Here is a 24,909-nt window from a genome sequence, read left to right on the forward strand (position 1 = left end):
TACAAAATGAAAACAGGTGAAATAAATTTTTGTCCTCTATTAAATGAAAAGATGATGCCTAGTTTGTGAATAGTTGTGCTCTCAGTTCCTGCAGTGGAGCTGAGAACCTGATCGTTTCATAGTCTAGTTTCCTCCTTCTATAGGAAACAAACGTGATCATAAATACAACTTCTTTAGAGAGGAAATCTCCTGTAGAGATTGGGTTTTCTGTAGGATAGTTATTTGGACATGGTGCACTTCTGAGGTGATCTGCTTTAAAGAAAAATTTAAAGTTAAAATTTCAAACCAAGATACTGTGCTAAAGCTTTAACAGCATGGTAAATTGGTAACAGCATGGTAAAGGTAAAGCTCTTTATTTTCTCTAGCCAAGAGTTACATAGCACCTGTCTTATGAAATGTCATCAACATGAATTCATGATGCTCCATTTTAAATTTATGATGCTCCATGTGTTTTATATTTCTAAAATTTGTCTGTTTTCAATAAAGAAAGAATATTGTTAGTTGTAGTAAGAAATGTGAAGTACTTACTAGATTTGTAATAAAACTGTAGAATAAATATTTTGTTACATTTTGAAAATGCTTTTTATTTTGCTTTGGGTTTTGTTTTAGTTTTGTCCATTTTCTTTCTTCCCTCATTTATTTTGCTTCCCACCAGATAAAGTGGGAAAGAAAGAAGAAAGACACTTCAAAAGAACAAAGTGTTCCTTCTAATTTTTCTCATCAGAATCCTTTAAAATCCCCTCCCCTATTCAGAACTAGTTTGACCAGAAGAAGACCAGAATAAAATTAACTTTTTCATAAAATATAATCATACACTTTTTCAAGGAAAAGACAGTTTTGTTTGGAAAGATGTTTTGACAGTCAACATTGTGTCAGTTTGTGTGTCATTTTGTGCAGTGTGGAATGACTGGAATTTCAGCATGAAATTTCCTAGTTGTAAGATTGAGATAAAAGGAAAATAATTACAGAAATAGTCCTTTTTGTTGACTTTTTTTCAGCTTGTCGGCCTTTTCTGAAGTTATACCAAGCTATGCAACCACTGTATACATCTGGAATATAGTAAGTCTTAGGCATTTTCCTTTATGCTTGAATACGTTTTAATTCTTGCAATTGCAGAATTACATAATCTTATTTTCTTGTTTGTTTCTTTAAACCATTTATATTTTCTTTTCTCTTCTGTTAAGTAGCGTAGGGCCAGAAAATCAAAGCCGAATCTGCATTGCTATAGAGCCAGCCCAGCTTTTGAAGGGTGATATTATGGTAAGTTAATTGTACGGAATGAAAGTCTAGTACTATACCTTTTAGATTATAGTCTCTCTTCTATTTTGCGTTCTTGTAATAAATAAATAAAAAGAGAAAATAGTTGTAGGCATGCTATAAAATAGGTTTCAGTTAACATATTTATCATCCTTGGTTTTCATATGAAAGAAAGATCCTATAAAGCTCAGACTAGAATGTTTTAAGGAGCCAAAACAATTATTCCTAGCATTTCCATTTTGTAGCATCACCAAGTGCAGTAGTTCATGTTCTGCTGTCTTCATTACCAAAATTGCCTTGGGGAGTATTTGTAACTTAGTGTTAGAATGTCCTTGTCCTGTAACTTTGCAGGCAAGATCTGCAATTATGAAACTATATCCTGTTAGGAAAATACCTGACTAATTTTAAATTATATGGGGACTCAGAAAGGTGTAAAACCAAATAAATGTTTTCTGATTCTATGAGTAAAAGCAGTATTTGGAAAGCAATTGATGTGTAATTTGCTGTGTAGAAAGTATAACTGTGGTTGAATTGCAGCACTATCATTTTAAAGCTCTTTGCCTTCTCTCTTGCTTGTCATTTGCAGTTATGCATAGGGAAAGTAAAGAAAGATAGTTGATGTGCCTTTCAATTTGTTAAACTTAAGAGGATAGGGTCAAATGAATCTGACAATGAATGTACATTGTCAGAAAGAGTATTCTTGGGGTATATATTGCTGGTAGGTTTCAGAATGTTTTTTATATTATTTATTTTTTAAACTAAGAAATGTTGTACGTCTATGTAAGAGCATCAGACTTTTAGTTTTTTCTTTTCTTTCTTTTTTTTTTTTGAGATAATATTTTTATTTTCCTCCTCCCTTCCTTTACCCTTTTATTCCTTCCCCTCCCCATTCAATTTAGTGCATTGATCTTTTTTTTGCTTTCACTGAAAAATGGAGAAGAGAAAAAATTTCAAAATATCCTGGTATCAATTGGTATATTCTGGAGGTTTGGGACAGTTACACATTCAGGAATATTTGTTACTCATCAGAGCACTGTTGATGCCAACTGCAAATTGAATATATCACAAAAGAAATCAAACTAAGAGAAATTCACTGTATCTCAAAAGTGTTTTTAAAAGGAAAAATGAGCTTTTCACTAATGCTTTTTAAAGAGGGCAACTGCATTAATCCCATGCTATTACTGGAGGACATTCTTGTGAACAAGCCAGCATCTTATTCAGCATGATATTATTTCCCAAATAAAGACTTCTATTTAATCATAAATGTTTATTAGCTACAGTTAAGCAAAACCATTTGTGGTTTCAGGAAAAGAAACATCTATAAGATGTCTTGCCTCCAATTCCAGAAGATTTAACTGCCTGAACTTCATGGGTTTGAAATACATACATGCATACGTACATACATACTTGTTTGTCTTATGTTTAGAGAATTTTTTAACACAGTGTGAATAGTATGTTTTGATAGCCATAGTTGTTGGAAAGCTACACAGACATCTGTAATGCATGTAGCTCATTTCATATGCACATCAACTGAAATTCAGCATTTGGTTGAATACAAAATTTGGAGACCTGAAAGAATGTCAGCAAGCACTCTTTAGTAGTAAGGTAGTAAGCAGATTACATTACTAACACTAAAAAACAGGGGATCTGTACAGTGTTATTTGCTGTTGCATCCTTTATCTGCATCAATTTGTCTTTATTTGTCTCATTCATGGCAGTGGTATAATGGAGCTGTTAAATTTGAAGGTGAAATCTCCTAGCTCTTTGAAGGCAACAGCAAGAGAGTACTATCTTTCCTGGGGTCACAATTTCACCATATCTGAATATATCTGTATTTACCATATCTGAATATATCACTCCAACCAAACTTAAAATGCTTTTTGAAATAGTAAAAACATCCAAATCATCCAAAGGCAGGGGTCAGACTGGAAGGCTTTCTCAAAGCTGAAAGCCACATACAGTTTGTTTCTTATCCTCATCATAAAGGTGCCTGATTAGAACTGTTGGTAGCTTACTTCTGTTTCTGTTTAGATTAAGAGAATGCAATTTGAATGAACTCTAATTGTAGAGTGTTTTATTGTAAACCTGCAAGCTTTGTGTTTCATACTGGAGTCTTCTGTAAACATACATTTTTAGCCTTGTAAGATATACCAAGCAGTAGTACAAATCAGGAAAAAAGAATTACCTCTTCATGGTACTTACTTGAAGAGGTGATACTGTAAATGTATTGATAAATGCCAGGAAGCTTGTAGTGATCATTCCAAGTGTGTTTGGGTATTTACACTATTTATACTTAAAAAATGGAATTTGTTTTTGTCTGAAAACATTGCTTGGTTGACTTCATGTTAGATGAAGATGATATGTTAGATATTCTGGTTGTCCCTGAATGTCACTGTGGAAAAGTTCTGATTTCTTTCCAAACCTCATTTCATTTTTTCCATCTTTTCTGTGCACAGCTATAGGTATTATGTGCCACTTGCCTTTGTATAAGCTCACTACTACACAGTCACAAAATGGAGTTTTCTTCACAATCTCTCTAAAGTATTCATGGGAAAAATGAGGCACTTGTCTGAGGTTACACTGAAAATCTGTGTCTAAGTGAGGAACTGAACCTTGTTATCACTGTGTTTCAGTTTTGTGTCTGGTATTCTGTATGTGCTTTATTTTTTTGGCAGCAGGAAGACAAACCAGACAATCTTAAACTGGAATATGGTCTGAAATGTATCAGTTGTATGCACCACGTCAGTGCTGTTGAAATTCTGGAATTTAAGGCATCAGAGAGGTAGAGTAAGGAAGGATACAGAGCAAAGCTTATGTAGGCTTTTAAAATCCTGTAGTGTGAAGAATTTCATAATTATGTTTTACTCTAAATTTTCTAAATCATCTCTCTTAAACACCTACATCTTTTGTGTATTACTTCACTTCCCTTCAGTTTGAATAACTGTTTGCTCCTCAGTTATTCAGTATCTTCTTTTCTTTCAGTCTGGGTTAGAAAAAGGAGATTTATTTTATTTTATTTTATTTAATGCATTTCAGTAACATTTGCTTTATTACAAAATACTGAGATCCCTTTCAGTCTTGTGACTAAGTTTACCAAAATTTTAATGTATTCCTGTAAGAATTCTTAGTGGTCACGTATAACATTTGACTCAGAATAGGTGGGTGAAATATCCATAGGAGTGATCTGAGGGAGGGTGGTGTTGAAAAGTAGTTGTATTATGTTCACCTTTAGCCATTGAAATTTGTAGTAAATGCAATTTTTTCAGAGTTCTGTCTTGTTCTAGCCTAGGTGTCAAAACTACTGCCAACTTCCAACAGTAACATAAAACAAGATCCTATCATCACTAGAGTAGGTTTAAAAAAAAGTCCGAGAATAAATGTAATCATCTTACAGGCTTTCTGAGAAGGCTTCTAAAATCTCTGTGTATTCTGTAGTTATCTTGAAATGTCTGTGCTGTAATTTAGCTTTACGTTAGTTTAGTGGGTGCCATGAAGAAGTACGGATGTAAGTCAGCATTCCAACATTGCAATGACAACTGTTGCGATTCTGAATCGTAATCTACTGATTGGTGACTGATAGTGATAAAAATAGTAACTATTTATATTTATACATCCTGAACTATCTTGCCTTGGAGCTGTATAATTTTAAAGGATTGAATAAAGCATATCAGTGGTGTCTGCACTCAATTGCACTGAGTCTGGTTTATTGATACTTAATGCATACACATAAATTTGTTCCAATTTTCAAAAAATTGCTTTCTTACACGTTACTTTCTTTCTTTCTAGCTGAAGTGTTATCACAAAAAATACCGGTCAGCTACTCGTGATGTGATTTTTCGCCTTCAGTTTCACACTGGAGCTATTCAAGGACATGGCTTGGTGTTTAGTAAAGAGGACTTGGACAATGCCAACAAAGGTACTTGTCTTCTGTGATTGGTTAGATTTCTACGTGTGTGGGTGCAAGTGTATGTTTGTGCATATGATGATAGTCTTCAGAATCTGTTTTCAAAAGGATTTTTTTCCATCCCGTTGTTCAGGGAGAGGGAGATTACTTTGCGTTATTTTAATAGCACTGTAACACACGTAAGCCCTTAATGAGAACAAAAGCTCTTCGTGTGAGTTAAGTTGTCAAAATTATACAGATACTGCTTCATAGTCCTTAACTCATCCTCTCATATTTTTAACAACAACAGACATGCTTAAAATGATGACTCTTTTATTCACGATTGCAGGAAATATGCTGAAGCATTTTCTTGTCACTGAAGATAAGTTATAAAGTCTGGTACTGGTTTTGTGACCTGGACTGCTTGAATGTGGAACACTTCTATTATGCTTCAGAATAGGTATCCAAAAGTGGAGGCAAAGTTTTCGTAAACATTTGAAAATGTCTCAAGTTACTCTTTGTATTTTCCAAAGGATTATTTCAGTTTTATTTTTATGTTTATTTTCAGGATTATAACTTCCACACCCTATGTTACTAACAAACTAAAATGAAACATATTTTCCTGCAACATGTGCCTATACAAAACCTTTATGGTCAAACATTGCAATTTAGCCAATATACAGAACAATTTTACTTTGTTCCTGAGTGTGTCTTCCTTTAATAGCCACAGACTAGGGGTGGTTCAGCTCTTCTGTTTTTGACTTTCTTAGAAGTAAACAGAACTCCAACTGACACTTATTTGGTCCTTTCTGGAGAACACATGGGGCAAAGAATGTGTGTGGCTTTTTTAGAAACAAATCACTAGATTTCCAGGTGAGAAGAGTGACAAGAGTACGTGTGTTAATGGCTATAGACAATTCTGATTTATGAGTGCCTTGGAACTGTTTTCCTGGGAGATAGCTTGTTGAAATGTTAGCTTTTATTTTCAGATGACCGTTTCCCTGATTATGGCAAAGTGGAATTAGTGTTTTCAGAAACCCCAGAGAAAATTCAAGGTGAGTATACAGGAGAAAAAAGAATGCTTAGCTTAAATATAAACCACATTGAAATGTATACTTAAAAACAACAACAACAACAAATTGAAAACAAAACAAAACAACTTTTTTTCTCTCTTGTTTCACTTGTCTTTTAGAAGATAGGAAATTCAACTTCAGCATTGAAATATGTAATATTTTACGTACATTTATGTATGTAAACATACATTTATGTTTTTGGTTTAAATGTGAAGAATTTAATGAAGACACCGCATAGGAGTTATCTGACTTTGTTTTAAGGGTATACAACAACAGTTGCTAACAACCAGTAGAAAACATTTTTATGTCTGTATGAAACATTCACAGTATACATGTACAGTATAGGTAGCTTGACCCAGTATAAGTGACAGCAGTGGTCATTTCCATAACTTTTTCTGGATGTTGTTATAACTGATTATTTTTGTTGAAGTGGTGAAGTTTTGACTGTCTATAATTTAGCATAAGGAGATGTAGTTACAATTTCCTTGGAGATGTGCCTGCTCTGAAGTTGGCTTGTGGGTATATACTGTATGCCTCCAGAATATATTCTATTTTATTATGTCTAAGATCATAGATAATTACTGCCTGCAAGAAGAACTTAAGATCATGCTTTATATTGCAGTTTAATCTGTTAATGGATCTGTTCTTACTCATTTTGCAGTGTTTCCAAAAGTATGGATTCAGCCTGAAACTGAATGAAAACTAAGTATTCTGAACTGTCTGTCTCATACATAATCCTGTTAGGCGTCCTGTGAATTGCATGTTTTCCTTTTCATTTTTTTCACCAGTTTGATCACTTAAAAACTTGTGGTAGCAGCCAATAAGAAGCTGGATTCTATCTAGCTGAACATGAAGATCTTACTTAGCGTGCTGGAAAGTCATATAAGAAAAAAAATGGCTTTATAAATAAACACTCACAGCTGGATCTGAACATTTCTGGATGGTAAATGCTTGAAGAGAGGTCACCTTACATGGCTGAAAAATTATCAAAATTTTTTCAAATCTGCCTTAGAGGGCAAATCAGATCTGTGTTTTTTAGCAGGCTCCAAGTTGTCTGAATGTAAGGTTTTAAGTAATTGGAAATTAGTTTTCAGTTGCTGTCTTCCTAACTGTCTAGGAAGAAGATTTCACTTTGGAAATACTTGTTTACAGTTTCTGCAAATGACTTTTCCACATTGAAAGTATTATAGAATAACTGCAGGTTATCTCTAGTCCATCCTCCTGCTGAATCCGAGGTCATCTGTGAGATCAGTCCAGGTTGCCAAAGCATATATCCAGCCAAGTCTTGAAAACCTCTAAGGATGGAGACATCACAACCTCTCTGGGCAGACTCTGGGCAGTGTCTGACAGCCCTCATAGTGAACTATTTTTTCTCCTAAAGATAAGGAAACTCTGTATGTTTAATTTATGTCTGTTCCTTCTTATCTTCCCACCTTGCACCCACCTGGCTCTGTCTCCTCAGTAGCCTTTGGGGGTGTTGCTGTAAGGTCACCCCAAACCATCTCATCCCCAGGCTGAAGAAACCCTGGTTCCTCAACCTGTCGTTCCAGGGCAAGTCTTTCTGTCCTAACTACCCTGGTGGCCCTCCCCTGAACTTGCTTCACTTTATTTATATCTTTCTTGTATCAGGTAGCCCAAAACTGAACACAATATCCTAGAAAATAACAATTTGTGATACAAGTTTTAGGAAAGGATGCAGTTGCTAGGAGAATTAGGCATGTAAATATTTAAGTAACAAGGTTCCTAAATCTGCTTGAGACAAATGTGGCTTTTTCTCTTCCTTCATGTTAAGGTTTAGGACCATGGTATTCTTGTCCTTTTAATGTTAACCATCCTTGTTTTGAAAGCTTCACAACATGCATATAACACTGTACTTCTTAAAAACAAGTTAAGAACATGCTTCTCCAGACACAGCCACAGAGCTCTATGATGTCTTCCTGTAGGGCTGTGTGGTCAGCTGTGTTCATGGTGTTTTGGGGCTGATACAAGTTATCAGAGCTACATTATAAACAAGAAGCTCAAGATAAAATTCTGTGCTTGTTCCTTCTGTAATGAAACATAAATTAGGCTATTTTTAGTTGGTTTATATAATCTTTCTTCCCTATCTAAGAACATGGTATTGTATTTGCAGGAACAGACTTCTATCAGAAGGCCACATGCATATGTGTGTATATATCATTTCAGATATGATTTTTGTCTCAAACAGATGTTAATTTTTTAGGATGTGAACACCTTCAGAATGACCATGGAGTGACAGTTGATTACAATACCTCAGACCCGCTGATACGCTGGGACTCCTATGAAAATATGAGCCCTGATGGGGAAGGTGAGTAATTCTGTTAAGGCAAAACCTTTGGCAACTGTGCAAGAGTGTCTGAAAGGGAGGAAAGAGATATCATTTACTTGAACCTACTGCCACCTCACTGATGTGCGGAATTAAGTTGCTGTCCACCACTGTCTCTTTAATCTTAGTGGCTCTTTACTCTTCCATAGAAAGAAGGCTGTTTAAAAGAGATTCTTGTTAATACATTGAATTGGATTGAGTTGCAAATGGTTGGTATGAGTTACTTATTTGTAAACTAGCTTTAAAAAGTTTTTATTGTAAAGCTTCTAGTTTGACTACTAATATGGAATTTTAAGAACAAAATGATGTGGCCTTAAGTGCTTACTATATTATCTGGAATGTTACAGGAGGTGCATTAGTCTGTAAAATGATAGATAAATGAATGGGCAAAGATGTGCATATTTGCAAATTTTACCTTATAAATATGCCAACTTCTGAAGTGTCCTTTTATTTCTTTAGATTTTTTTTTTCTGTAATATGCTGGTAAATGCAGAAGATAAAAGCTTCCAATAGCAGCCTTCATATTCTGACTTTAGAGTGCATGCTTTCCTGATGCTTTGCCTGAGGGAGTGATTGTGATTTTAATGGATGTAGTCTTCATGTAAGTACTATGGTGGTTTCACACCAATGGCTAGCTAAACTCCTCCATACCTCTTTCTCTCACACCCTCCTCAAAGGAACAGAGGGAGAAAATATGAAGGAAAAGGGCTCAAGGGTAGGGACAGACAGATCACTCACCAATTACCATCATGGGCAAAACAGAGTTTGCATAGGGAGATTAATGTAATTTATTGACAAATAATAACAGACCAGAACAGTGAGAACTAAAAGCAAAATAAAAACAGCATTTCATCTCCATCCACTCTGTTCTACCTCAATCCCTAACACTGTCTCAGCTGCTCCTTCCTCCTCATCCTATTCCCCTACTCTAGTGTGGGGCCCCTCCCACAGGATGCAGTCTTTCCTGAACTGTTACTGTGTGGGCTTCCCACAAACATCAGTTCTTGAATCATAGAATCACAGAATTGTAGGGATTGGAAGGGAGAAGAAGAAGAACTGCATGGGCTGAATATGTGGGACACAGTCCTTAAGGAACAGCCTGCTTCAGCACGGGCCCCCCACGTGCAGCAGCTCCCACCAGACCTTCTGCACCGCTGTGGGCTCCTCTCCATGGATGGCAGCCCTCCTGTCTGCTAGGGCACACTGCTGGTTCATATTCAGCTTGCTGTCAACCAAAACCCCCAGACCCCTCTCTGTGAGGCTGGTCTCTAGCATTTCTCCCCCCAGTCTGTACGTGCAGCCAGAGTTGCCCAGTCCCAGGTGAAGGACCGAGCACTTGCTCTTGTTAAACTTCATGTGGTTAGTGACTGCCCAGCTCTCTGATCTGTCCAGATCTCTCTGCAAGGCCTTTCCACCTTCAACAGAGTCAACAATCCATCCCAGTTTAGTATCATCAGCAAATTTGCTCAAAACATGTTTTAGTCCTACATTGAAACTGTTTATGAAAACATTGAAAAGAACCGGCCCTAAAATGGAGCCCTGGGGGCTGTCCACCAGCCTGATGCGGCCCCATTTACCACAACCGTTTGAGCCCTACCCATCAGTCGGTTGTTCATTGTGTGATGTTTTTACTTAGCTGTATGCTGGACGTTTTTTCCAGTAGGATCCTATGAGAAAATGTATCAAAAGCTTCACTGAAATCCCAAAAGATTGCATCTGTTGGCTTCCCTTGATCAACTAGTTGGTTGATCTTATCATAAAAGGAAATCAAATTTGTCAAACAGGACCTACACCTCGTGAACCCCTGTTGGCTATGACCAATGACTACATTGTCCCCCAGGTGTGCTTCAGTAACTTCAAGGATCATCTTCATAATTTTACCAGTCACTGAGGTGAGACTGACAGGCCTGTAATTACCAGGGTCTTCTTTCTTGCCCTTCTTGAAAATTGGCACAACATTTGCCAGCTTCCAGTCTACTGGGACCTCTCCAGATTCCCAAGACCACTGAAAAATAATTGAGAGAGGTCCAGCAATGACATCAGCCAGCTCTCTGAGTACCCTAGGATGAATCCCATCTGGCCCCATGGACTTGTATGGATCCAGGTGGAGCAACAAATCCTGCACACGTTCAGGGTTGACTGGGAGTTTATCATTCCCACCATCATAGTTGTCCAGCTTAGGTCACAGGAGGTCCCAAAGCCCATCATTGGCATTGAAGAAAGAGGCAAAGAAGGCATTAAACGTCTCTGCTTTGCCTATGTCCTTGTTTGTGAGGTGATCAGCCCCGTCAAGTAGTGGACCTATGTTTTCTCTGGTCCTCCTTTTTGTGTTTAAGTATTAAAAAAAAGCCTTTTTTATTGTCTCCCACAGACCTGGCCAGCTGCAACTCTAATTGGGCTTTGGCTGCATGAATTTTCTCCATATAAATGCGAACAGCAACCCTGTAGTCTTTTCATGTTGCCTGACCCTGCTTCCAGCAGCCTTACATATTTCTTTTTATGCCTAAGCTCCAGAAGAAGATCCCTGGTCAGCCAGGCTGGCCTTCTGCCCTGCCTGCCTGATTTCCGATATTTCGGAATTGCCTGATCCTGTGCTTTTAGGAGGCAGTGAGGCAGTGCTCAGGATGTTTCTGTGGCATGTGCTTCCTTTCTTATCCCCTACTTTGTGTAAACATAACTGTCAGCAAACAGTGAATTGATGTTAAATATTTTAGCTGCTAAGATTCATTGGATAGACAGATTTGACCTTCCCATCCTCATGCGTTGTATTATAAGTAGCTACATCAGTACAGGAAATTGAAAGCAGAGATAAATGTTTAGGCAGCACATTGTTGGAACATACAGAACAGTACGTTGCTCATATCTTAATGACTTTATATAGAAGACTTCATCATAGACCATTCAAAAGTACAATTACCTTGTTTTCCTCATGTTTGGAAGTCATATATGCTATTTAATAGGCTTTTTTTTTTTTTTTTTTTGGTAATTTGTGTGCTTGATATATTTTCAATTACCTGAGATGCAATATAAATATGATATGTTGGCATGGATATTGAGAAATTTATTATGCATCTGTAGAAAAGTCACTAGAGAAGCTAGAGAATGCACCATAAAAACATGAGATGTATCCAGATATTCTTTCCTCAAGCAAACATTTAAGAGGCAGGATAAATGTGAACCTATGGAACTCAACAATGGAATTGCAGGCAGAGCATCTGTCTCTGCATAGTTTTGGCAAAAGATCAAGAGTGGCTAAAACATATGCACAAGGGAACAGCTATGTTTTCTCCTAAGGATGAAATCTGTATTCAAAACAAAGGTAAACCTAATTTGCCATTCAAGGTAAACACAGTTTGCTTAGGTCTTCCTTTACTTAGGACTTACAACAGGACAGACTTCTCTTATGGTTTGCGGCAGTTGTTCAATATCATGCTTTTGCATTAAAAGATTGTATTGAAGCCTGGTTTTCACCACAGGTGAGAGACCACTAACAGGAGATGCTAATATCATATCCAGACAGTGAGCAAAGTCAAGAAGCTTTGCATGTGGATCTTTTAGCTACAATCATGAAGTCATAGAAAGAAACTCTTTCATACCTCAGATATAGGATGTGGTGCATTTGGAAGTCTGCCTGACAGTGGTGACACGTTTAAAATGTGGACGGGTCTCATGGGGTGCCTGTTTCAGATCTACTCCATTACTCCTGGCCTTTTGTAGGAACTGGACTTCACAGTTTTACTTCTGCCTGCTTTCTATGGGAATTTCAGTAGGAATAACATGAAGGTGACAGTATTCCTGTATTGCAGTTACGCACCTTGTTCATTTCAAAAAGAGTTTTGAAATTCCAAATCAAGGTGGCCAGAAAGGCTACAGCCAAACTCTTTGAAGTGCACATGGTTTCCTTTGTAGGTATGTGTGTAACAGCTATTTCCAAGCTATTTTCAGTGTGTTAAAATGGAAAAATAGTGAAAAAGAAAGCTGTTTATCTCTTTTGCAATCCTACACTTATTCGGCATTGTTAGCAAAAGAACAAGAGATGAAAGGACATGAAAAAATAAATAGGTACTCAAAGTATTTCATGTCAGAAAGAGCAGTCAGGCATTGGAATGGGTTGCCCAGAGAAGTAGTGGAGTCACTGTCCCTGGGGGTGTTCAAGGAGAGATTGGACCTGATGCTTAGGGACATGGTTTAGTGGGTGACATTGGTGGTAGGGTGATTGTTGGACCAGATGATCTTGGAGGTCTTTTTCAACCCTAATGATTCCATGAGTCTATCTTATTTTATTAGTGTAATACAGTATTGCAGACAGAAACGATTGCTTTTTAAGTAACCTTAAACCCTGTGATGATAATAAAGTTGAGTATGCTTGCATTGAATATGGAAAGGCTAGCTTGCTCTTTGGAATTAGTTCTTTATCCCTTATTCTTAACAGTACAGGAATTTTGACTATTGGGAAGCAATAAATTAGTTGAATTTTGTTTCATAAATGCTGTTTCTCTTAAATCACTTGAGAACTGTCTGTTATATATTGCACTAATAGTCCTCCATAATAAATTGAAGATTTTATTAGTTTTTAATTCTGAGTTTGTATCAAACTTCTTCTTCCTCAAGTAGTACATTTGCACAGAGACTTCTGTTATGTGGATTTAAAACCCTGCAGCTGACTGTAAGATTTGAAACCACAAGAACTGAAACATCTTCCTCTTGCCATGTAGAAGTCTGAGATAGTTGTCATTGGTTTTCTTGTGGTTTTAAAGTCATGGTACTCATCAAGTCTTAAATGTATTTTGTGGGCAGGTAGGAACAGAAATGATTTTTGGTTGTGCTGAGTACTCCTATTTTTGCAGTGTTAAGGCAGCAAGTACCATAAAGGATATATTTGTAGATTTACAGAAGGTTTCTCGTTTGCTGCATTGACAGAAATTTACAACCTGTGGTAACAAATGAATAGTACCTTCTATTATTTCAAGAAATTTAAATGTGTTTTCATTCCAGTTGATAATCATGTTTTTCAGGAGTTTTGTAGTTCACATATTTTCAGCCACACTTCACTGTCTTCATTTTGATTGCAAAGGTCATATACACTCCTTTATATTTAAATTGAATTTGGGAGATTTAGTTTGTTTGCGATATTTTTGGAGGTATTCAAAGGGAGAGGGAAAGTAGTGGTAAATAAAGATGAAGTAATTTTTATGGGAAGGGAATGTTGAAGGAAATAAGTGTTCCCACCTTCTACCTCCTGGAAAACTTTTCATGTGCTTTATACTCACTGTATTGTGTCATGTGTTTCTTCCCCCTCCTTGATTAATACATTAATAAAATGTATTAATAGAACTTTTTTTTTTTTTCCAGTTCACATTAATACATTTTCAGGATTATTTATACAGTAGGTAAGAGATGATATTGTTAAAACAAACACTTAAAATCTGCTGAAAATGCAACTCCCCTTTTGGATAGGAACCATTATTTTGTGTGGAAATCACAGGACGATCCCAGTACAGCCTGGGCTTTGAGGTGTTCTGAAAATAAAATCAGATACATTAAAATAAAAATTATATGTATTGCCAAAGAGCAGAAACTCCTTTTGCTAGGGAATATGAGTAATTAAAAGGAAAGATGACTGCTGTGGTTCCTTTTGCAGTGTCGAAAGCTGCTTTATCTCAGATTTATTCTCAATATCCTAATAGCACACTAAGGTTATTCTAGAGAGAATGAATCTACCATGAAGGAACAACTCTGTTTTAAGGTGATGACCATGGGATGTGTGTGACTGGGATGCTGTACTGCTATTTATGTCTACTATTCAGTTTGTTGAGATAAGATGTTGGCATTTGTTTTTTTTTGTTGTTTTACTGATGAATAAAACTGATAGCATCAAAGGGGTTATAATTGTCTAAAATGTTATTTGTTTTGTTTAACTGAATTCAGTGGATTGACAACAAAAGTGCACAAAATTCTTTTTCAGTATTCCATTTTAAGACATTTCACTTCTGCTAATGATTGCTAGATCCCACTGCGGTCTTTTGTCTGCCAACTCTACAGCCTGTGGAAAGAAAAGAACATGAGCACATGTTACAAATTGCTAAAAATGACAAGAGCAGGACTTTCAGCAAGTCTTTACAAGACTGGAACCATCTTTCTATTATGAACCTTGCTGCTTGTTTCCTAGCAAACTGGCTTGGCTAGCTAATAATGTTTGCTAATTAGAAAAGAAACAATTTTGGAAACAAAAGGATGTTTTTAATTCAAGCTAAATAGGGTAGGGCAAAATGAATTCAAATTCCTATGTCTCTGGACTGTTGTATAAGAAATTTTCTAGCAGTTTATACACTGACCTGCTCCCACAAATTTTCTTTTAAGAAAAAAAAGTGTCTGCGAAGTGTCACCAGGTAGGCAATCAACAACATTCTGGTATGCACCTATGTCATGTGACTAGAAGAGGTGTTTGACTTTTATCGCCATTTTTTCTCCTTCTCAACCCAAAGTAAATAGCTATTGAATAGGGAGGTGCCCTCTCATGCAGTTAAACATGTGTTTTCCCGGAGGGGCCTTTCAGGATTGCAAAACTCAAGGGCTGAGGCAAAATTGCTTGGCTGTGGTAGCTTAAAAGGAATGCAGATGCCTACCAAAGAAAACAGCTGGTTTGATGCCATTTGTGATGAGTGAAGCTGAAAAATAAATTGTTAGTGAATAAAAGGTAATTCCAGCTTTTAGTCACCAGCTGGATGCAGTATTCTTTGAGACAATGAGAGATTTGTTAGAAGGTGGGGATAACAAGGTGTCCTACAACAATTTTCCCTCTTTCCTGTTCAACAGTGCAAAATAAAAACATTTGTAGAAAATAGAAAAATTTGCCCTATAAAATGCTGGCATCTTGAAACAAAATCTGAAATGCTTTGGAATGTTTGCCTTTGATTGTTTTTCTTTGAGGAAGCTTATGTCTTATATTTCTTAACATTTTGTATGTTCTTCGTTGGACTGTTATAATTTCTTATTTTAAATTTGGTTATTCTTAATCATGAGACTGTGGTGGTTTTACACAGCTGGGCAGCTGAACTCCACCACAACCGCTCTCTCACTCCCCCTCCTCAAAAGGAAAGGGGGAGATAAGCAGTGAGAACTAAAAGCAAACTAAAAACACCTTTCCCCCATCCACACTTTTCTATGTTCCCCCCTCCGAGCAGTGCAGGGGAACACAGAATGGGGGTTGCAGTCAGTCTGTAACACTTCATCTCCGCCGCTCCTTCACGGTCACTCTCTGCCCCTGCTCCACGTGGGGTCCCTCCCATGGGATACAGCCCTTCCAGAATTGGCCCTACATGGGCTTCCCACAGGCTCTTCAAACTTCTCCAGTATAGGCCCTTACGATGGGGTTCATCCTTCAGGAGCAAACTGCTCCAGCATGGGTTCCCCAAAGGTGGCGGCTCCTGCCAGACCCCCTGCTCCTGCGTGGGCTCCTCTCCACGGGCTGCAGCTCCGGCCTGGGGCCTGCTCCTGCGGGGGCTCTCCATGGGCCGCAGCCTCCTCCAGGCCACATCCACCTGCTCCACCGGGGGCTCCTCCATGGGCTGCAGCGTGGAGATCTGCTCTGCCGTGGTACACCACAGGCTGTGTGGGGGACAGCCTGCTCCATGGTCCTGACCACAGGCTGCAGGGGAAGTTCAGCTCTGGTGCCTGGAGCACCTCCTCCCCCTCCTTCTTCACTGACCTTGGGGTCTACAAGGCTGTTTCTCCCTCCTCACTCTCCCAGCTGCTGTTTTGCAGCAGTTTTTAATTTTTATTTTTTTTTCCCCTTTTGTTAAATACACTTTCACAGAGGCACAAACAGCATCACTTACTTGGCTCAGCTCTGGGCAGGTCCCTTTGGAGCTGGTTGAAACTGGCCTTTATTTAACATGGGGCAGCTTCTGGATTCTTTTCACAGAGGCTACCCCTGCAGCCCCTGGCTACCAAAACCTTGCTATGTAAACCCAGTGCAAACACCAACAATAAGTTGGAGATAAATTAATATAAAGTGGTTTGTTTTGTATGCCAGTAATACTGAATATAAACACAGGATTGCAAGTTTTCATTTCCACTTGTGCCGTAATAGGTACACTGTAATTCTCCCTTTGATCCTCCTTTATTAGAGCATTGATTAAACCAGTACAGAAATACATGGATTAAATACTCTTTGCCTCTGTATGTTAAGGAATGAGTCAAGTTCATGCAGGTGTTTTTAAGATTGTGCTTGATTAACTAAGTTCATTCCAGTCTGTAATCTCTTACGTCCATGTTTATGTTTTTCTTGATTGTTTGTTTGTTATTATATAATTATTGAATGACAACAACAACAACAACAAAAAGTCATAGCACTTTAGATAGGTCAATTAGCAGATGATAGATAAATGCAGTCAAGGGCTGGACTTTCAAAGGGCTTATTGATTCAAAGTGACTTATTTTCTTTAAGAGTATGTCTTGAGGCATCCTGAACACCTTTTTGAAAGTCTTGCATATTTACTTAAGTGCTAAGCTGAGCTCCAGCTTCACTTGGCCTGTCAAGCTCTGTGTGCACTAAAAATATTTTTGGTTTTACCCAGATGGTAAGCATATCAATAGGTCAGTGTCTGAAATGAGGAATTAGGTGCATTTTACCTACACTGATTTTGTTAGATACAATCTGTATGTTCTGCTTAAGTTAAATTTGTCTCAAATGAAAACAAAAAGCCCCAAACGATGCTAACTATCAGAGAAGGCTTGCTATAGCTAAGATTAAAAATAAATAAATAAATAAAAAATTTGAAAGTTTTTATGTCTGAAAACAAGAACAGATTAGAAGAAGGGTTCCCCAGGCCTCTCTTTTTCTCCATTAGCCTCCTGCCTCTTACTGCCTGTACTTTCATTCCTCTTTCCTATGAACTCCTTTGTCCTCATTTTATTTTTTCAAATCCTATTTTTATGCACTCCAGTAACTTTTCTGCTTTTCCTTCTGTGAAGGTTTCTCCCCCTCACCCCGATATCACTATCTTTAAAATTCCATGGCTTTATTTGAAGCAGAGGTTGCCCACGTCAAGTAATTTCAAAGCTACTGCAGAGCCAATTATTTGCTTTTAAAAATGCTTTTGTTATGTCCTCCAATTAATTTTTATCATATCTTGATGGTAGGCAGTGCTCTTATACCAAGCATGTTATTTACTAGCCACTTGTCAAGGCAGTAATTAGACTTTCAGACCCAAAGAGCAGAGGGTAAAATTCAAGTGGTTTAATGGGCATTTCTGGTACATTCAGCTATCTTTTGCAGTTCTGTTTTTATAAAACTGTGCAAAGGACCTCTCTTCAGCACAGAAGGATTCAGATAATCAGAAACTAGGAGGAAGATAACACATGTGACTATGGGTAATGTTCTCTCTTTACATAACTTCCAACAGCTGTTATCTCAGGGCCACATAACACTGCTTTTTCATGCGTTTCTCACCCAGCTTACTTGGGTTCTTGAGCAGACTTGCACTTACCTTCTCACATCTGCGTATTTCTTAGTCACGTCAACTGCAGTCTATTGTTATTAATATCATTAATTTAAACATTAATGCCCAAATAATTATCTCCTTCCATGCACATATACCTCAGGAAGAAGCTCTTCTCAACCCGACCTTACAGTCTGCTTAAAAGGTTAAATAAAGAGTCCTGAAAGGCAAATCTCTGCCACAGTTGTGTGTTCCCTCCCTGCAGCTGCTTCCTGAACAGCTCTGCCTCTCTCTTGTGAAGACAATGAGACATCCTACCTGTTAGCTTCACTAGGCAAGGAAAAATAACTCTCGTTATGGTTTAGGTATCAGTTATCTTTTTTCTCATAACAACTTACTTGCCTGGCAGTAGAGTTAGTATGGCAGCAGCAGAGAATGAAAGAATGAATCAAATAAATGAACTGAAAATACTTTAGTACAAATTACGATTTCATGCTTGCTTATTCTGTGACTGTCCTAAGATCAGAAAGAGAAGCAATTAAGTTCCCTCTCTCTGCCTGCAGCCAGGCATATGTACACTGAACTCCCTTGTGCATTGTGCTTTATATGTGTGTGTTCTGGTCTAGAACTGTGCTTTGTGAAGCAATTTTTTCTAACTCCAGAGTACTAGTAAAATCATTGAAGTCCAAATGTGACCCTTATGAGTGGCTGGGAAATGTACACTAGCATTTGCTAATGATAAGAATTCTGTAAAGTGTTGGATGCCCCCTCCTTTTTTTCTCAAAAGATTTAAGCTTTAAGGACCTCATGTGAGCCCGATGGTCCTGCTTGTTAGCATTTTCCTACCACCAACTCTCTTGGCTGTTTTCCTTTCCAAGTGTCGCGATTTTTGTGGTACATGCCTCTTTCTGATTTTCTTCATCCTTTTTTATTTTTCTGTTAAAGACAGGCAAACATAGCAAACCAAGCAGCTTCCTGATGACTGACTTACTGCTACTTCATGTTGGAAAAATAGTTCTTTAAAATTGAATACTCATGTGAACGTCAACATTTGCTTGGATGTCTTGGATAGTCAGGGGAAGGAAAAAACAGTGGTAGAAAATGACTTCATAATTTTTTCTTTTTTTTTTTTTCTCCAGTCCATTGTGTTATCTTCAAAATACAATTGTCTTCAAAACTTTCTAAAAATGGATTACATGATTTCCAGATGGAAGTTTATGAACCAAGAATTCATCCTGCAGCCTTGTAAGATTTACTGACTCAGGCCTGCTTCTTAGATCACGGCTTGAGAGTTGCACTAAATGTGATTTTAGCTTTCCAAATTCAAGAAAGCACCACAGTTAGACAGTGTGAAGGCCTAACCTGATACAGATTGAAAATGTTGATCCATGTTTGTTTGTTTTTCCCCCCCCCATGAACTTTTTATTAGTTCATTGTGATCAGTTCATTTGCATGACCCTTCTCTGCTGATCTGAGTGCCAGATCAGGCATCATCTGTACTCTGATAGTCAGCATAAAAGTTTTAAAGAGCTCTATATTGGAAAACATAGAACTTGCAGAATTTAAATGTCCTGTACCTGAAATGGGCCTGACTGGCACACCGAGTAATCTGAATGTCCTCAGATGTGTACATTCTGTGTACAGAAACGGAAATGCTCAGTACTGCAGAGTCACGAGGCCCAGGAAGCCTGGAACTGATACAGACAAATCATCAGGAAAAAAAAAAAAAAAAAAAAAAAAAAAAAGTTGAGTGATGTGGTTTAAGACCATCTTTCTTATGATGTCCATGGCAATGTCATGGTGGGTTAACTTCAGCTGGTTGCAATGTGCCCACCAGGGTGCTCTCTAACTCATCCTCAGCTGGATGGGGAGAAAAAATTATGAAAAAAGCCCATAGGTTGAGATAAAGACAGGAGAATCACTTATAAATTACTGTAATGGGCAAAACAGACTCGGCTTGGGAAAGATTAATTTAATTTATTGCCAATTAACAATAGAGCAGAACAGTGAGAACACCCACCCACTCACACATACATTTTCTTCCTAGGCTCAACTTCAGTCCCTTCTTCTACTTCCTCCTTCCCCTGACTGGTATAGGGAGATGAGGAATGGCGCTTACAACCTGCCCATAACGCTTTGTCTTTGGTACTCCTTCTGTCTCACACTCATCCCCTGCTTTAGCATGGGGTCTCCCTCACATGGGATACAGTCCTCCACGAACTATTCCAATGTGTGTCCTTCCCATGGTCTATAGCTCTTCAAGAACTGTTCTAGTATGGATACTTTCCACAGGATGTAGTTCTTCAGGAACAGAATTCACCCATGTGGGTCGCCCATGGGCCACGGTTCCTGGCAGAAAACCTGCTCCAGTGTGTGCTCCCTTGCATGCTCTTGCCAGGAGCCTACTTCTGTGTGAGTAGGGGCTACACCTTCCTTCAGGATATAAACAAATGCTCTGGTATGGGGTCCTCCATGGGCTGCAGTGTGGATATCTGCTTTACTGTGGTTCTCCACGTGCTGCAGGGGAAAAACACGTGCCACCTTAATCTTCTCTACAGTCTGTAGGGGAATCTCTGCTCCAGTGTCTGGAACACCTCCTCTCGTTCCTTCTTCTCTGCCCCTGGTGCTTGCAGAGTTGTTTCTAACCTGATTTTCATTCCTCTCTTCCAGCTGCAGCGTTTTTTATATTTGTTTTTGTTTTAGTCTTGCTTAAATATGTTATCATAGAGGTGTAATCAGTGTTGCTCATTGGCTCAGCTTTGTCCTTTGGCATGTTCCTTTTGGAACTTGCGGGAACTAGTTATAATCAGACTTGGGGCAGCTCCCGGTCCCTTATAAGAGAAATCACCCCTGCAACCTCTCCATTACAAAAATAATGCCACACAATTCCAATTACAGACATTTAGCTGTTCAGAGCTTGCCTGAATTCCCAAAGCATTCTTGCTGTGATTTTGTGGAGTACCACTAAAGCTGTCCATCTAAGACAATAAAATTACAGCAGCATTACAGGTCTGTCTGAATTAATCATTTGCAAGTAAACTCTCCATAAGAGAGGTTAATTTGTTGAGAGCTGATGTTACCTGATCCAGGTTTCTTCTGCTACTCTAACTAGTGTTGCAGCTCTGTGTTCGAGCCTGCTGACTGCTAAGGGTTTAAGATCACCAGCACACAAACTGTAGCCTTACAAAAGAGCAGAAGAGGCCTGCAATTGAACTAAGGAATGCCATCGTATTTTTGTTTTTTCTTTTCTCACAGTGAAACAAAATGTAGTGAGACCAAAACAAAAGTTGCATCTTATATGAGACTAATCCATTTATATTGAGTTTTGAATATGCCTTTTTTTTTTGTTTCTTTTCACATTTTTGAGGTAAATTTCGGAAGTTTTCAAAGATTCTGTATTGTCCTACTAGTAATCCAGGAACAGACAGTCAGTTCTCTGGTTTTCAAAGAGTGCTGTCTGCATAGCCTGTGTGTATGGTTTGTGTCTTTTATCAGACTCCTGACTAATTTAATGTGCAGCCATTTACAGATTTGTAAGAACAGCAACACATGAACAGGAAAGCGTGTACTTTTTGGAATTGGGTTTGAACTTAACTTCTGACTCTTTCATAATCAATGAATAGGTAGATGTATTTTGTGAATATGAGAGCTACTTTTATCCTTTGTTCAAATGAGAAGTCATTAAAGAATTGAAAGTCCCTTAAACAAAAATTGAATGTTGTCTAGGGGCATGGCTGTCTTTTGGTGATGCAGGCACACATTTTGAATATTTAGAGCAGAAGTTTGTGGGCTGCCATGTGGTGAGATACAGCTGTTATTAAAGGAGTAACTAACAGGCTTGCTCCCCCTAGTTTGAGCTGATTCATTCCAGAGACAGAGAAGGAGTCAATGCCTGCCAGCGTGTGGGAGCTTGAGAGCAGCAGCTGCTACATAAAAATAAGCGCAATCACCACAGGACTTCCAGAAAGTTTTTCTTGCCTGAGAACTCCAATAACGCACAATTTTTGAAGACTTCAGTGATGCGAGTGGCTGACCTGATTGTTCAATACAGAAGAACAGTATTTTCTAAAAGTTGCATGCTCCAGGAAAAAGGCAATCGCAAGGCAATCATGAGTGTGTGGCTAAATGATTTGAAAATTGAAACCTGCTTGGCTTCACTAGATATTCAAATAGACTGAGAAAAGGACCAGTGTAAGGAAATAGCTTGTATACTGAATTACCTTTTCAGTCAAGGCATTTGTATTCCTCTTTGCCTCTGGGAGTTCAGATTTCACTGAACCTGATTGTCCCCTCCCGCTCCTCCCTTGTGTTTACATTTTCATTTGCTTTTTCTCCTAATAGAAGTCTCATTCTTCTTTAGCACGACCATTTATTTACCTCCACGAGCAGGAACAGCATCTGCAGCTCAAACAGCAGGAGTTGAGACATTTCTTGCCTTTTTAAGCTGGAGTGTTTGCCTTAACTCTTGTATTTCCTCAGTATACAGTTGCTTAGAGAGTTTTAGTTGATTTAAATGAGCTGTTGATTGGTTATTGCAGAAAGTTCATGAATGTGCCTAGTAAAGAGGTAAGAAGTGTTGTTGTGGTTCAGGAGCTGGAAATACAGACCACATGTATTTCTGTATTAATTTTATAGGAACTGTATGGGGAGAGTTTGCAAGGCATGAGGGCCTGTGTTTGTTAGGGAGGGAGAAAGGAAAAGACAAATGCACAGAAAAGGATTTAACTTGGGAGGAATGCAACTCTGGACTTGTCCATATTTGCCTGAAGAGAGAAATATTTATTTGTGAGGTTGAAAAAAAACATCCAAATCTCCTGTAATATTTCCTGCTGCAACATGAACAATGAAACAGTGTGCAAAGGTTTGTATATTTACAACCTTCTTTATGTTCAAGTGGACTGGGTCATAATGGCTCTTGTTGAATTTGTGGTATATGTGTTTACATAGGTGGCTTGCATTTGTCTGTGTGTTCACAAGTGGTGAATAGACAGGGGATAGCTGGGGGGACAAGCTGGGCTGGAAGACTGAAATGTCTTTTTACTCACAAGTCTGCCTTCAGGTATTTGGATTTCAAGAAGGGCATTGCCAGGAAACATGGACTTGGATGTAAGCCACTGAATTGGGTATGTGTTGGTATTTCAGCTTCTAATTTTTATGTAAGTTGCTCTTTGTGTATAAGGTATGGGAATGAAAATACTCACATAGCCTTCGCTTTGAGGCTATTTATAAGGGGGCTCCTGATACTGGTGTGTCTGTGTGTTTCAGATTCAGTGTGTGGATTTTGCCAGACTTCAGCCTGGGCAATTCAGTGTATTGGAGCACCTCCTGGGAAGAGAAGTCAGACTGAAAGAAAGTGGGCCCCTTCAATTTGTTTAACTAAATTCCAGAATTACTTAGGTCTCCACCCTTGTGAACTTCCCATGGTTTTTTGACAGCTACATTACTCTCATGTTTTACAGAGTGGTACTTCCTTTGGAAAAATGAGAGTAGGGACTGAGCTGTGCATTGAGAAGAGGTACTGAATACATAAGGCCTCTGCAGTGCCATTATTTATCAGGGTGAAGAGAATAAATTTATGCTTTGCGAGTATATTTTCTAATTTTCTTTGGTCCAAAAATATTCACTATATATGAAGCTTCACATTTGCAAATAAGTTGGATATCACTTTGTGGGGAAAAACATGGACAAAAGCCAGGGTAAAGCAAAGTTGGAAAGTCCTAGTGCAGAGGTATTCCAAAATTATGATCGAGCAAAAGATGAGCTATAAAATTAAGGTGTTAGTAAATACCTTGTATTTTGAAGGTTATAGTATTTGAATAGTTTGTCCTGGTATTATGAACAAATATCATAGAATCACAGAGTGTTTTGGGTTGGAAGAGACTTAAAGATCATCCAGTTGCAACCCCATTGCCACGGGCAGGGACAACTTCCACTAGATTAGGTTGCCCAAAGCCCCATCCAGCCTGGCCTTGAACTATTCCAGCAATGGGGCATCCACAGCTTCTCTGGGCAACCTGTTCCAGTGCCTCACCACCCTCACTGTGAATAATTTCTTTCCTATATCAAATCTAAACCTACCCTTTTTTGTTTTAAAACTCTTTACCCATTGTCCTGTCACTATACTCCCTGATAAAGAGTCCCTTCCCATGTTTCCCATATGCCCCCTTTAAATATTGAAAAGATGTTATAAGGTCTTCCTGGAGTCTTCTCTTTTCTGGGCTAAATAACCCCAACTTTTTCAACCTCTTTTTTTTTATGAAAGGCTGTGAAAAAAGAACATACACACTATCTAAAATATATACTTCATTATATAGTATATTTATGTGATGTGCTTGACCTTCAGATCAACAGTCCATTGGCAGTCTGGCACTTTTCTCATCTGGACTTTTGTTGTGCTGTGGCGCTGTGTAATGATACTTGGAGGGCAAGTGAAGGCAAATGCAGAAGGGTTTTTTGTCACTTTCCTAGGTTCTCTGATTGTACTTGAAAAGTTGAACGATTTTGTATGTAACATTTTTGTATGGGGAACTAAATGTGTGTGCTCAAATGTTTCATCTGGAGTGAGGTATTTATGGCTGGCTAGCATGTGTGAAGGATTTATAGCCTAGCTTTGGATAATCAAAAAGTCAAGATTTCTTGAAAGAGTACTAGTGCTATATTTATGTTACCATGTTCTAGTTCAAACCTGTAACATCTTCAAGTCTGTTTTGTGTCACGATATTCAAGTATTCAAATCAAAGCAGTGTTATGTGTTATCTTTTCTGTTTTTTCAAACTCAAAACTAACCACACAGAGAAGAAAATGCCACCTAATAGTTACTCTTACCACTTTGCTTGCTTATTTATTTTTTTTTCAATTTACTGTGGTAACTGTATTAAATAATGCCATATGAAAGTTTTTCTGTCCTTT

The 24,909-nt window shown here is 38.2% G+C and overlaps 1 protein-coding gene across 5 annotated transcripts in view; it reads left to right on the top strand.

The window, feature by feature from the left end:
* TNS3 (tensin 3) overlaps window positions 1-24,909 on the top strand; it is a 246,082-nt gene that overhangs the window by 142,545 nt on the left and 78,628 nt on the right. For 4 of the 5 annotated variants that reach the window (XM_032182218.1, XM_032182221.1, XM_032182222.1 and 1 more), the window contains 5 exons: window positions 999-1,059; window positions 1,185-1,260; window positions 5,044-5,173; window positions 6,130-6,195; window positions 8,435-8,539. In XM_032182218.1, coding sequence (XP_032038109.1) covers window positions 999-1,059; window positions 1,185-1,260; window positions 5,044-5,173; window positions 6,130-6,195; window positions 8,435-8,539 — 438 coding nt within the window. The remainder of the gene's footprint in view (window positions 1-998; window positions 1,060-1,184; window positions 1,261-5,043; window positions 5,174-6,129; window positions 6,196-8,434; window positions 8,540-24,909) is intronic. The other variant, XM_032182219.1, reaches the window with a different exon arrangement.

This window comes from Aythya fuligula, chromosome 2, assembly GCF_009819795.1.
Source record: "Aythya fuligula isolate bAytFul2 chromosome 2, bAytFul2.pri, whole genome shotgun sequence".
Classification (NCBI taxonomy): domain Eukaryota; kingdom Metazoa; phylum Chordata; class Aves; order Anseriformes; family Anatidae; genus Aythya; species Aythya fuligula.